This window comes from Triticum urartu, chromosome 2 (assembly GCF_003073215.2).
Source record: "Triticum urartu cultivar G1812 chromosome 2, Tu2.1, whole genome shotgun sequence".
Lineage (NCBI taxonomy): Eukaryota > Viridiplantae > Streptophyta > Magnoliopsida > Poales > Poaceae > Triticum > Triticum urartu.
Genome location: NC_053023.1, coordinates 681,663,858 through 681,678,692, shown reverse-complemented (window position 1 = coordinate 681,678,692; position 14,835 = coordinate 681,663,858). Strand labels below are relative to the sequence as shown.

General features: G+C 42.3%; 2 protein-coding genes and 1 long non-coding RNA gene across 4 annotated transcripts; all 3 read left to right on the top strand.

Moving 5' to 3' along the window:
* Positions 1-1,992: 1,992 nt before the first annotated feature.
* LOC125539710 lies at positions 1,993-3,875 on the top strand. The gene is made up of 5 exons (XR_007296963.1): positions 1,993-2,316; positions 2,400-2,606; positions 2,970-3,025; positions 3,144-3,287; positions 3,366-3,875. It is a non-coding gene; the product is annotated as an uncharacterized LOC125539710 (long non-coding RNA).
* Positions 3,876-6,230: 2,355 nt separating this feature from the next.
* Positions 6,231-7,909, top strand: LOC125539709 (ubiquitin-like). 2 transcript variants are annotated; one of them, XM_048703217.1, is made up of 3 exons: positions 6,231-6,393; positions 6,707-6,857; positions 7,482-7,909. In XM_048703217.1, the coding sequence occupies exons 1-3, from the start codon at positions 6,291-6,293 to the stop codon at positions 7,579-7,581; spliced, it is 354 nt and encodes a 117-aa protein (XP_048559174.1). In that variant the 5' UTR covers positions 6,231-6,290; the 3' UTR covers positions 7,582-7,909. The 2 variants fall into 2 exon arrangements, with proteins under 2 accessions (XP_048559174.1, XP_048559173.1); XM_048703216.1 differs by having other exon boundaries at positions 6,707-6,920; positions 7,482-7,906.
* A 4,680-nt stretch (positions 7,910-12,589) lies between these two features.
* LOC125539705 (ubiquitin-like) lies at positions 12,590-14,481 on the top strand. The gene is made up of 4 exons (XM_048703213.1): positions 12,590-12,744; positions 13,185-13,395; positions 13,876-13,942; positions 14,221-14,481. Exons 1-4 carry the CDS (start codon positions 12,642-12,644, stop codon positions 14,266-14,268), a joined length of 429 nt encoding a protein of 142 aa, XP_048559170.1. The 5' UTR covers positions 12,590-12,641; the 3' UTR covers positions 14,269-14,481.
* Positions 14,482-14,835: the final 354 nt, after the last annotated feature.

Below are 14,835 nucleotides of genomic sequence, written 5' to 3'. Positions count from 1 at the left end.
CGGAGGCGCAAAAACCGCGTGTGCGGCATATCCAGTTCAGCACGCCGGCCGAAACGCCAGCGCGCGCCGCTTATTTGCTGCGCCCGCTCCAGCGCGCTAGACTATCGAGCGCTTGCTTGCAACTCCACCTGCCCCATCCAGTCGCTGGCGCCGCCGCCGCCCGCGCCACCCCATTTCTTCCGGTGACCGTTCCGGCGCTTCCCCGACCTATCCCCGTGCCGCCGCAGCTTCCCCCGTCTCCCTCTAGTCACCGCCGCCCGTCATCGCCGCGGCTTCTCCGACGAATAGCGCCCGGCGCCCACTGCCGCTCGGCGCCCGCAAGGTGTTCGACAAAACACCCGCGAGGTATGTATTGCTTCAACTTCACATTTTTTACATGAATTTGGTGCATGTTGTTTGTAGTTTTTATAGCCTAGTTTAAATTGAACATTGTAGATGAGTTCATCATATGATTCTTTCGAAGAAGAATTTGATATGGAAGAGGAGGAGGATCTTGCAATGATCCTAGCTATGCACATCAATAAAAAACTGAAGCACGGTGGTTCGGTTATGGGTCGGCAAAAAAATTGGAGGGATAGGATCGATGCCCACAACAGATTGATCAGGCATTATTTTGTGGAGAATCCCACATACCCCGAGTCGTACTTTCGTCGCAGGTTTAGGATGAGCACTGAGTTGTTCGGGCGCATTGCAGAGAAACTAGCGAGCCATGACCGGTTTTTTCAGCAAAGGAGGAATGTCGTCGGAGAGCTCTGGCATAGCACCTTTCAGAAGGTGACAACCGCTTTGCATATGTTGGCATACGGTATCCCCGCTGATCTAGTTGATGATCACTTGGCCATGGGTCAGAGCCAAGCCATCATGTGTGTCAAGCGCTTCGCAGTCGGAATTGTGCAAGTGTTTGGCCAGGAGTATTTGAGATCTCCCAATGCTGAAGACGCCGTAAAGCTATTGGAGATGAACAAAGCTCGCGGCTTCCCAGGTATGCTTGGCTCAATAGATTGCATGCATTGGAGTTGGAAGAATTGTCCTAAGGCATGGCATGTGCAATTCCATGTCCAAAAAAAGGGTTCCACTATAATCCTTGAAGCGGTGGCCCATCAAGAGACTTGGATTTGGCATGCTTTTTTTGAATACCGAGATCTTTGAATGACATCAACGTTGTCAACCGGTCACCACTGATGAATAAGATTGCAAATGGTGAACTGCCACCGGTGCAGTTTGTAGCAAATGGCCGTACATACAACTATGGCTGTTGTCTTGCGGATGGCATCTACCCAAAATGGCAAACATTTGTGAAGCCGTTGAAAAAACAGAAAGGTAAGAAAAATCTTGATTTCCACAATGCTCAGCAGGCGGCTAGAAAGATGTGGAGAGAGCTTTTGGGATTTTGCAAGCCCAATTTTCTATTGTGGGAGGACCGGCTAGATTTTGGTGCAAGGCCACACAGAAGTAATTAACCCATTTGGTGCGCATTTATAATTTATTTAGAAAATAAATCCATTTTGATGGATAAACGGGATTGAACTAGAAGTGGTTCATAAGAGAGGGGAAAATGTGAGATAATTTGGGTAGCACCGAAATATCACAAAAAGGACATGTGCAAAGTATCAAGGTGAGTCTTGGGGTAGAACACCAAAAGGCACAAGGGTTTAGATATTCAACATTCAATAAAATGGCAAATAAAATAGGGTTAGTGTTTAACAAAATATCCAAATTAAGAACAGTATAACCGCACCTAAAGCGAGCCCTCTCAGCGATTCGCGTTTTAGGCCGTCCGATTTCATGATCTGGATGTTTTTGGTCGTTCGATCTCTGTGTGAAGCGATCTGTCCCGCACATGGTTAATATTGGGCCTACTGTCCTATGGGCAGCTGCTCCACAGGCCGAAACGGCGCCCTATGGTTAACTGGACCGTAGGCCAGCCCATTCCCGGTGAGCGCTCGTTTCTCTAACCCTGACCTCTTGTCCCTCCCGTTCGATTCCCAGCCCCATCTCTCCTCCCTCTTTCAACCACGACACAGGCGGCGCCGCCACCATACTCGTGGGGCAGTCAGAGGAGGAACTAATCCAACCGAGGCGCCACGAGGGGATAGGCGAGCAGACCCATCCCTCCCGAGTCATCCTACCGACCTCAACCTTGGGCGGATCCTAGGTCCGCAACCACCACCGGATCGCAGGTCCTCCACGCCAATGGAAATCCTTGTCCAATCGCTGGCTGTTGTTCGTCTCGCCAACGGGGAAGAAAGGAAGTTGTTACTTGCACATGCTGGTCGACTGTCAGTTTAGGGGTGGACACCAACTACAAGCAGTCGTGTGGGTGTTCTGCAGTTCATAAAAATATAACCATTATTTTACTGTTGCACTGCACATTCTCCAACTCCTTGTTATTTGTGCAGATCGATTTCTTATTCAAGACATGGAACAACCGGTAGACTCTGCTCAATTCTTTTCTGCACTAATGCGAGGATGATGATGAGTTCTGCATGAAACAAAGTTTAATTGGTGTTCAGCACAATTCTGGTCAAATGATTCCGGCGAATATTTTGGCTGGTTCTCATATTTTGGTTCAAGGAATTTTTCAATCTACAACGGCTGCTAGCCAGGTAATTAGTTTCCATGAACTGCCATACCTCATATCTCCATGTTTTCAAAGTGTGCTAACTGATCAAGAACCTAATTACGAGGTTTTGCAATTGTTATCTCCCCTGAATTTATATTTCTCCATTACAAGATTGCAACCTTTTTTAAGTACTGGTACAATATGGAAGACACCTTGGCTTTATCTTTCTTCTTGCAAGCACTCTGATGAAACCCTAGCCATGGTCTAGCGGCGCAATGCTCGTCTGCACCATTGCAGCAGCCGTATCCGATGAGCCCAAGATTAACAAGTGCATGCCTTTACCATTCCTGCAATGATTATATTTTCGTTAGGGGACTGACAACCTCTCTTTCTTATCTTCATTCAGTGGTTGAAAGATTGTCTACCAAATATGTGTACTGCAATGATTATCTTCATTCAGAGGTTAAAAGATTGTACATCTCGGCTGTCAATTGAGGCTTTGATCGAGCGATGACAGCTGTTTGATCCCACGAAGGGTTTCTAGATGCGCGCCAGTTAACTGAAGATCGACACTTTTCAGGTTCAGATAGATGGAGCCTGACACTCTCCACCCTCAAGAACCACTTCGGTGCCGCCACACCCGGCAGCGACAAGTTCGGTGGCCTCTTCTCCGCCGACACCGTCGACCAACTCGCCCTCAGAGTTCCCCACATTCAACGCATGTGTGAGCCTCCCACTCCCTTGACCCCCTTTCCTCACACCGCAATCCATCGGCCTTTGATCCGTTTGCACCCTGTTGTAGTTTCCCGGTGGCAGTTTGATGAATTCCAGAAGGCGGCCAAGGAGATGGTGAACCACAAGAAGGAGACGACCACGCTCTCCTTCATCTTCGACAATGGCGTCATCGTCGCGGCCGATTCCTAGGCCAGCTTGTGCGGGTACATATGTAATCCTGCACCTCTTTTTCATGGCATCATACAAGTCTCTTGTATTACAATATTTGCACTATACACATCCTGACGGTTTAGTGGAATGCTTTCTTCAAATTCTCTGGCAAGGTGCTTCACACATAGATAGAATGCTTATTATTAGGTGGTGGTTCAGTTGGTTTAAAGGTGAATGGTGTATAAGAAGCTCACTTGTTGGTTGGTACATAGTAATTTTATTTCTTCCAGTAAGAGATCTTTGACAACTGTCAAATTCTGTTTGGTACTTGCACATGTAAGAGGCAATGGCAGCAATGTTTCTTGTATTATAGTATTTGCACTATACCCATCCTGTATAAACTGTTTTAATGGGAATGCATTCTTCAAATTATCTGGCAAAGCTCCTTCACACAGACAACATGCTTCTTATTAGTTTGTGCTTCAGTTAGTTGAAATGTGAATGATGTATAAGAAGCCCAGTTGGTGCTTTCTACAGAGTAATTTTATTCATCCCAGTAAGAGATCTTTCAAATATATCAAATTTTGTTCGGTACTTGCATATTATGTATAAAATGCGGCAATGTTACCCATGTAAATTCAAAAATATTTGCACACCATATGACAAGGTGAACTAACCTGGATCTCTTGTATGATCTAATTAGTATGTACTACTTTGCTTCATCTATATACAACATGATGTGCTCTTCACTTGTATACATCTCGATCCAATGTTATTGGACTTTATTCAGCTATAATCAATTTCTTGATATGGACCTGGATCTAGATGAGAGGATCATACATAAATCAACTTCGTGCAGCCAATATCAGTAGTGTTGTCAAGATGAGGCGGTTGACAAGGAGATGGGAATGACAAAGCTCTTCTGCTTACTTGAGATCCAAGTAATAAACACAATCATACTGCAACTTTCGTACATGCCCTCCATTTATGGTAGAAAAATCTACAATCTAAATTGTAATGTTCAGACATGAGCATTGAGCGTACATTTCTCTTGACACGAGACACTTAATTTAAAAAAGGTCATAGGCATACACATTTAGGACAGTAACCTTTGAATTTCCAGTGATGTTTGTTCATCAACGAATGAATGGATATGCCTGCAATTGTTGCATGCAAAGAGAACAACTTCGAGGACGGCAGCCAGAACCTGTACCCCTTCCTGGAACACGACCCTGTCGTCCCCAAGTACTACAATTTCAGGGATCAACAAACAACAGCGAGCCCAAGCAGAAAAATCGAATATCAAAAAATCTGTCCAGGCCTAACAGTTGTTGGAAACATAATAAAAATAGTACTGAAAAGTATGATTTGCCATATTTGATTTTCAAAAAGGCAAGATCCAGAGCAGCTGACAAAGACTAAATCATTGATCTTTATCTTGGTGCAGACGATTTGCCTAGAGAAGACGGAACCAGCAATTGCTTTGTGGTGCAGGACAGGGACAAGCACACACACATTTCTGCTTCCTTTGTGTTCGAGAAAACAAGTGGTCATTACATAATATTTTAAAAGAAGTTTTTTACTCATCAGTTACAAATACGTAATCAAGAATGAAAAATGAAAAGCCATAAGAACTTTATTATTGCCACCCATTGATAAACATATAATATTTCATTAAAGGCCCACATATAATATTTCCTTTTTTGAGAAAACCATGGTCTATTGATGTGACTGCGTGTGCACTTCACAAAAAAAGGCCCACAACAACCCAAGAAATAAAGAAATTCTATTACGTGGCCCATAACATCCTAAAAATATATATATATAAACAAAATAGATGTTTTTACAAAAAAAAATTGCAAATCTATTTCATCCAAAATTCCTAATACACGGGCGCAGCAACGCGCGCCATTCCTGATCTAGTTAATCCTTAATACAATGCGACTTGCTGCTTAGGCAATGCTTATGAGATGAACATGATGCATAATTAATATCTAAGACAAGTGTTGGTCCTATGCAGTTATACTCAACTATATTACCGTCAACTTAATGCGGTAAAAGTAAATGAGACTATTAATGGTATGAAAAATTTCCTTGACACAACTTACCAGATTCAAGAAATTTTGCACAAGTTACCTTGTCTGGACAGAACTGTAACACCGTTTAACTGTTTTTTTGAACCACAAATTATTAGTTTAATTTTTTTGTGGTACTACTTAGCATTTTTAAAAACGGGGATACTTTTCTTAAATCCAATAAATTATGATAAAGAGAAATTTAAAATCTTAAGTAGTGCCGCAAAATATTTTATATATAATGAATAGTATAATTTACTCGCATTTCAGAAAGAGGTACAAATACTTCTATTGTGTCAAGAGGTTCGGATTGATACTTTGCAAGGTTGGACTGTTCGTATTAGTTACCATGTTTTATTTTGTAACTGGAATTACGAGATATTAATTGGCCAATAAATACTCAATTTGTTTTACAAAAAATAAAGCTCATGGATGCTGCGGATATAGGAGTCCTGTTTGGAATGCATAAATGCCAAATAATTTCAGCAAAAAATGGACGACTTTGCTTTTAAGACATGGTCAGATCATTAGGTTTGGAAAGAAAATGAAAGCGGCCTTAGATGTTGGGCCTTCAATGGGCCACAACGGCTCCTCCGACCGACTTCCGGCCTTCGCGGCCTCGCTTCACTAGGGATTCAGGGTTTTCTTGACGGCTGCGTTTCCTCCTACAAAAGCGCACCCACGTCCGCGGCGCTTCCATTCTCACCATTTCATCACCACCCGGCGAGCGGGGGAGAGGAGAGCAGGGGCAGCAACCGGCGGCAAGGATGCAGATCTTCGTGAAGACGCTGAGGGCGGAGACCATCACGCTCGAGGTGGAGAGCTTCGCGGCCGTCGACAGCGTCAAGGCCAAGATCCACGACAAGGAAGGTACGCGCCCTCCGCCTTCGCCCATGACGGCCTCCGGTCGCCTTCACCGGCGTCGGTTCTGTTGCTGCTTTGTTCGATGATCTTGCCCCGATTCAGAGCAGATCGTCCTCCGTGACGAGCATTTTTGGGTTAGAAAATATCATGGCTTCTCCGCTAGCTTATATGTTGGATTGCCTTGCAATTGACCTCGGGGTAGGACAAATTAGGCTCCTTTTGTAGGCCATCCGCCTGGATCTTGTGGTGCCAAATTAACTGCGGACGTCTTGTGGTGCCAAATTAACTGCGGACGCTATGTTGGTTTCAATAACTGCAGGTATCCAGCCGGACCAACAGCGCCTCATCTTCGCGGGGAAGCAGCTCGAGGATGGCCGCACCCTGGCCGACTACAGCATCCACAAGGAGTCCACGCTTCACCTCGTGCTGCGCCTCGTCGGCGGTGGCAGGGGCTCGTGCTACCCGTTCAGGTTGGAGCCTAACCTGCTCGCGCTTGCGCTCAAGTACAGGCAGCACAAGCTTGTGTGTCGCAAGTATGTTACTACTCCTTGGACAATTTCTTTCACTGTGCATCGATATGCCGCTGTTACATGCATGTTTGTGTCTGCAACTTTGGGTGTCTATGAGCTTGTGAATTGCCATGTTTCTGTTGTGCTCTGTTCAATGGGGATCATATCTTTGTCTGTGGTTTGGATCCAGATAACTACTAGCTTATTAGTGTACTTTTTATGATTTTATCAAGCGCTAGTTGAGGTGTAGATGGACTATTTCTTTCACCATATACATTGATATGCTGGGATATGCTGTTGTTATTTACATACGTTTGTATCTGGATGTCTATGCATGACAGAAGCTTAATTGTGAATTACGATGTTTGTTTTGTCGTCTGTTGGATGGGGATCGATTGCGTATGTAGATCATATCTCTGTGTGGTTTGGATCCAGGAAAGTAACTTATTAGCATACTTTTAATCAAGTACTCCATTTGGATGGAGTATTAGTTGATGCCTTACTCTATTTGCCACAAGTACTAGCTATGGTCATTCACAAGAGTGTGTACGTATATCCTAACTTGTCCATGATTTTGCGTTGCAGGTGCTATGCACGCCTGCCCCTCAGGTCAACAAACTGCCGGAAGAAGAAGTGCGACCACAGCAATGACATCAGGCCCAAGGAGAAGCTGCGCTTCCATTGAAGCATTGGAAACATGACCTAAGTGACATGCCATAGCTGGATTAACCGGGAGTTCACAGTTTGGTTCGAGTCTTTCTCGGATATAAAGTTTCATCCTAGTTTAAATGATGCTACCTAGTTGCTCTTGCATTACTAGTTTCTGTCGTAGTACTGCAATTCGCTCTTCCATGAATGATGAAATCAAGTATTTGAGATCTACTAGCTAGCTTGAATGATGATGAAGTCAAGTAGTGCTCTTGCTTCCTATATTTCTGTCATGTGCTATGGTTGAATCTAGTTTCTCAGGCCAGCATTTCCTGCTAATTAATTACATGAAATGCAAACTTTCGTTGTCCAAATTAATGTTTGCAACTCTGCATTTGCTGCTGCACATCTCTATCTGGTGCCCATTTTGTTAGGAAACCAAATGCCGTCCATGTGCGTGCCAAACAGAGTTCCAGTAGTGAAATCAGATTACCTTGTCACCTTCACTGAATTCATGCTTGTTGCCCCATACATACTGCCAGCCCGTGTCAATCAGGTCATGCCGTAGATTTATAGATGAAATTTCCACCACGACTCTGTCGTCGCCGGGTACATTTCATCCCCGGGAAGGGAAGGGGCCATACTCGGGATCTGTTCATTGTTGCAGAATTCGGAAACTATACAGTTACAAGACATTACAAAGCATGGACACCTGAACCTGAATGTAAATGTGGCAAGCAAGACTAGCTAGATTGTGGCACCTGATTCAGAGGTACATCATCGTAGTATAGGGAGATGGATTTCTGTAGGTGCTGAATCTTCTGGTACTCATTATTCACCTGCTATATGTCATCAAATTCCCCACGCTTGAGCTACATAACCGAGGCCCATTTGCATTTCCTTTCATATCGGTTTTGTTGTTTTCTTTTTTCGTCTTCCATTTCTATTAATTTTTTGTTTATCTTTCATTTTTATATTAATATTTATTTTTACATATTCCTTTTTAAAAACTGAATATAAATACTTTTGATAAATAAGCAAACATTTTTTAAACATGTAAACACTTAAAAAAACTAGATAAACACTTTTCTGGAAAGAAAATAGGTGAATATTTTTTCAATTATTTGAACATTTTTGTCAACACTTTTAAAAGTTACAAGAATATGTTTTAGAGGTATGGACATATTTTTGAAATTACACATTTTTCGGAAAATACATGAAGATTTTGTTCCCTACAAACATGGTCAAACTTTATGAAGTTTGACTTAGACAAATCTTATATGCGAAGTAAAAAAACAGAGTACATGAAATCCATTTCAAAATATGTGAACACAACTTTAAAAATAAAAAATTTTAGAAGTACATGAATATTAATCTTTGATATGTGCAAGTTTTCTTATAACAAAAGAATACTTTTACTTATTTTATTTTTGAATTAACTATAATATACATTAGTTTAGCCAAAATAACTAGTTCAAGGGCTCCGGTTTCAAAGGTTACCACCAAGCCCCCCTGGTAGCTAGCGCAACTTGTCATCACAAGAAAATTTTGCTGGGTTTTTTTCTCGCCGCAAGAAGAGGGGACTCATCTTACTGCTTTTTCCACAAGATCCAAATTAAAAAAAATATCTTGTCAATCGAGCATCTTTTGGGTAGACCCCTTTGCCATTTCCCTAGGCTGGTTTTTTACAATTTGGTTTCTTTTTATTACTCTTATATTTTTCCCGATTTAGGGCATGTTCTTTGGTTTTTGTTAATTTTTCCTATTTATGGTTGGATTCATTATTTTCTTTGGTTTTTCCTTTTTTTGTTATGGACTGTGATATTTGGCACATGTGTGCCATATAAGCAAAACTGCCACACTTCTACTTCTTTCATTTTAAAATACCACACGGTCCCCTTTTCTTCGACCCCACCTTGTCCCGAACGACCTTGCAGGCTCGCCCGAGAAACCTGCTTCTCCCGCACATCTCACGCGCCCACCTTCGAGAAAATTGCCACTTCTTCATGTCTACCACATGATAAAAAATATTGCGCATGTGGGATTTGAACCCACACCTCCTTGGCACCAAAGCGCGCCACCACAACAACCTCACACTTAGGTATTTGTTGCTCAAACTAAAGAAACTAATCGTTTTGATCTTTTTTTTACAATTGTGTTACTACAAAAAAGTACAGAAAATTACCACGATTTTCCCTCGGGACAAAGTTACCATGGTATTCGCATGCAAGTTATCAGACCTGTGTTGCGTAAGTTACCGTGCTATTTACATAGAACTTACCAGGTACTATGTTTCAACAACTACACCCCTTTCAAAGTTACCACTGTGTTATAAGGTCTTGGATGTGTAAAATACCGTGGTACTTACACATAAGTTATCAGGATATGCGTATATCAACCTCGTCCTTGGTCAAAGTTACCATGGAGGATTGTACATGAGTTACCAGGTCTACAGTTCGTATATCATCATGGTACTTACACTTAAAAACCTGGGTGTGTTTCGGTAACTTTTTTCATAACTTTTTCGATGATTTTCCGTAACTTATCACGCCTATAGCGGGTCAAAGTGGGCCGTTTTTCTGGGCCAACCGACGAGCACATGTGCCTCCTCATGACACTAAACATTATGTGGCTTTTCTGTGGCACATCATGTGTTGTGTTCATCTAAGAGGCCTCGCGAGGCGAGTGTATGTTTTTAACAACTTGTTTTCCTTTGGTAAAACATTACCATCATGTTTATATTGTAACTTATCGGTTATGCGGTGCTTATATTATCATGTTATTCACACAAAAATTATCGGGAATGTTTTGAACAACTTTTTCCCGGGACAAAAGGTTATCATGGTGATTCTAGGTAATCTATCAAGCCCGCGGTGCTTAAAATATCATGCTATTTACACAAAGTTTATCAAGGGTATGTTTCAGCAAAATTTCCCCCCACGGGTCAAAAACTTATCATGGTGTTTAGTTATCGCGGTGCATATGTTTTCATGCTATTTACACATAAAAATACCAAGGGAGGGAGGTATAGTACCGTGCTATTTACACAGAAGATACCGGAGTATCTTTTCAAAAAAAAATCCCTATGGTCAAAGTTACCATGGTGTTTCTATCTCAGTTATCAGATGTGCATTGCGTATATTACCATCTATTTACACATAAATTATCTGGTATATTTTCACATTTTTCTTCCCCAATGGTTAAAGTTACCACGATGTTTGTATCTAAATTATCAGGTCTATGGCGTGAATGTTATCGTGCTATTTATAGAAATTACCCGGGGCCGGGGTTCAATAATTTTTTTCCCAATGATCAAAGTTACCACGATGCTTTCACCAAAGTTATCACGCCTTCAATGCTTATGACCATGCTACTTACACATAATGTACCGTGTGGTATACAAAAGTTATCATGTTGGTGGTGCGTCATTTATCGTGGTGGTGATGGAGAATTTACCACGGGAAAAGTTTATGTGTCAGGTTTGATAGGTGAAACAAAAGTTTTTCAGTGATAAAATATTAAAGGCAAAACATGTCAAAAACAGTATTTTCCTTAGCTTGGTTAACAATGAGTGTCATAGGTGAGATGGTTGGCTCCCTTTGTTGATTACCTGCAGACCAAAGATCAAATCCCATTTAAAGCATTGTTTTTGCCCAAAAATCTGAAAGGCGCGTGGGGACGTAACAAGGAAGGAAATCAGGAGGGCGGGAAAGGAAGGAGATCGGGAGGACGTGCCGGAATGGAAGGAGATCGCGAGGAAAGAAAAGAGATAGCGAGGACGTGCGGGAAAGGAAGGAGATCGGGAGGGTGTGGCAGTTTTGCAATCTGCCACACGGTTGCCACTTACATATTTCCTTTTGTTATTCTTATTTTAATTTTGTAGACATGAACATTTAAAAAAATATATACAATGAGCATTTTCCAAATACATGGCGAACATACCTCTATTATATGACAAACATTTTTCAGCATGCAAATTGAATTTTTTTTTCATATACATGGTGGCCATTTTTCAAATATACAATGAACATTTTACAAAAGATATTTATTTATTTATTAATACTTAAAAATGTTATTACTAAAAAATGATGGGATTAATAAATAATGTACTAGGATAAATAAATAATGTACAAGGTAATAAAAGTGTATAAATATAAGATTGAATGGGTATATGGAACGTACTTACATACATAGGCACACGATGCCATACAGTGTGAGTTTTCATAATGTTCAGAAGGCTATCATGCCCTTCTTAACAAAAAGTTCTAATTCACACGGTTGATTGTTAAATACGGTAAACCAAAACTAAACACATATGTAATATGTCAACTTTTTTGTTGTGGTTCGTTTTGGTTGTAAGGTAAGAAAAGAGTGTCTATTAATCAGTTGCCTGAAGAAAGTTCAGGTTTCAGTTGATTCTCCATCGCGTCTTCGCTCTCCTCCCTCTTCCATTGCCGCCTTAGTCTTCCTCGCGCCGCTGTCGACCCGCCCTTCGGCACCGGCACCATCGTCCCCCATGCCCCACCCTGACTTCATTGCCTTGCCACCTGTCATGCCCAAGCCGCCTCTGCCCTGGCCAACCCTCTAAATGCCCCTTCTCCCCCCCACCCCTCCCTTTCCCGGCATCGCATCATACCCACACCCGTTAAGCTCCACCTCACCGCCATCAGTGATGTTGCGGCCAACCTCATCGTCCCCTGTTTGTGCTTTGCGCCTCACACAGAATCGACTGTTGCCTGAAACCTGAAAGAATAGCAAACGTGAAAATAAATCAATTGCAAGACTAAAATCACTAAATATGGCCTTCTGGGCCATTTGTCCGAAAGGACCGGTTCAACAAGCGTGCAAGGTTTAGTTATGGACAGCATAGGGCCGTCCAGAAGCCCAGAACCGCTGCCCCGACCGAGTCGCGATCTTCTTGGCGGCCACGCCTCCCGTTTCTACCTTTGCAAGCTAGGGTTATGGGGCTTTCCGTAGCGACCCCGTTGCCTCTCTCGGCTTCCTGCCTATATAAGGACATCACGCGTGCAGCAGTCGATACCAACACCAACCACAACCCGTCCAGAGGAGAACGAGAGCCATCCACGACACGGCAAGATGCAGATCTTCGTGAAGACGCTGACCGGGAAGACCATCACGCTCGAGGTGGAGTCCTCAGACACCATCGACAACGTCAAGGCAAAGATCCAGGACAAGGAAGGTACATATACGTGAACGACGAATCACTACGCCATCTCTTCCGTCTAGTCGACGGCTGATCGTACGTCTTCAGCAGCGTTGCATCGGATCTTGCATACTCTAGTTGCTTTAAAACCCGCCTAGTTTGTCTTACCATGCGCACCTCACTACTAATATGGTCTTGGTACGCTTGTTGAATTTAATTAGTTCATAGCTAGAATCCTCCATGTTGTCTTGTTCGACAATCACGGTCTGAAACAGAGCAGATCGACGTGTGTGATGTCTCTCTTTGAGCTAGATAAAGACTTTTCTACATATCCGAGGTTAGATAGGTTTGGATCGGCTTGTTTGTTCTTCTGTGGTAACCTGCGGTAGGACGTACATGGACCAGATTGGTTTATCATCTCTCTCTGGATGTACTTCAGGGAAGGACTAATTGTGGAAGTTTCTGTTTTTCTGTAGGTATCCCGCCGGACCAGCAGCGCCTCATCTTTGCAGGGAAGCAGCTTGAGGATGGCCGCACTCTGGCCGACTACAACATCCAAAAGGAATCCACGCTTCACCTGGTGCTGCGCCTCCGCGGCGGCAGCAGAGGTGGATACCCCAAGAACCTTGAGCCCAACCTCCGCATCCTTCCTCAAAAGTACAATGAGAACAAACTAGTCTGCCGCAGGTATTCTCCTGTTTCATGGGTCGGTGCCTATGCATGCAGCGCATGAATTTTTATCTTGCTTATTTTTTTAGTTTATGCATGTGTAGACAAATGTTCGTGTTGTTAAGAGCGTTTTGCCAAACAGAGGTTGATCGATCTCACCTTCAATATCATCCCCTTTCTTTGCTTTGCGGTTATATATTGAAAGTCAAACTGACCAGCGGTTTTGGTTTGCTTGCTATAATGGCTGATTTCTGTGAACAATAGAATTAACTACTCCCCCGTCCCATAATATAAGAACGTTTTTTAACACTACTCTAGAGTCAAAAACGCTCTTATATTATGGGACGGAGGGAGTAGATGTTTGATATGCACATGATTAATTAAGATGTGTGTAGTACTCCCTCGCAACTTAAAAGCTTTAACAGAGTTCTCATCAATGCTTAAATTGAAGTCACTGATTAATCATTAGACTTGTCTCAAATAGTCACTGCCTTGCAGGTGCTATGCACGCCTACCCGCCAGGGCCACCAACTGCCGTAAGAAGAAGTGTGGCCATAACAATCAGGTGGGAGAACCTTATTTCCCTGTGTTATTGAAGTACTTTACCCATTTACACAGAGGCTAACATCTGTCCTGTTCAGCTGTTCTTGGTTATCATAACACTAAATATCTTGTTCGGTCTTAATCTTTTGAGCAATATGTCACCATTGCATACTTAGAGTTGTTCTTGGTTACTATTGTCAGCTTTGTATAATGTTGTTGTGCAAAATAATTACATATAGATGATAACTTAAACTGAACAACTTTTGTTCTAGTAATGATTTTTCTTACCTTCTCTTTCAGCTAAGGGAAAAGAAGAGGTTTATGTCCAAGTTTGCGAATGCTTCTTAAACATTGGAAATGCGTCTGGAGCCATATAGACTGGATTTTAAGTTCTGTCCTAGTTTGAAGTCATGTTGGATTTTGCTGAATCGTCTAGCGTCGTCATATATATTGGAGTCTAAGTTTTGTCCAGTTGATAGTCCTCTTGGATTTTGAACCTATGGATGCTTTGGAATATATTATCTATCAAATATCCTGATTTATACGAGTTGTTTATTTTGATTTCTTACGTGTTTGCTTAATCAACTGAAAAAAAGAAAAGAGTCACCACGAATCTCCGCACGAAATCAAATGATGTAGGAAGAGAGCTAGTCACACCCCACCTTTTTATTAAATATTTACTAGTTGTTGTGTATTGACACTTGGCCCGTCGGCTAAATCAATAGCCCACTAGGAGGCAATGATTTTGGCCACCGCACGACAAACTTATATCATTGAACCGCTCCAACGAAAATTTAATACTTTTAAAACCAATCTAGTTGAGCTTACATGAGGGTTGGCCTACGCGAGCTACACCATGCACCTATTCAGACTACAAACAGTTTTTAACACATGAACACTTCTTAGAATTAGATG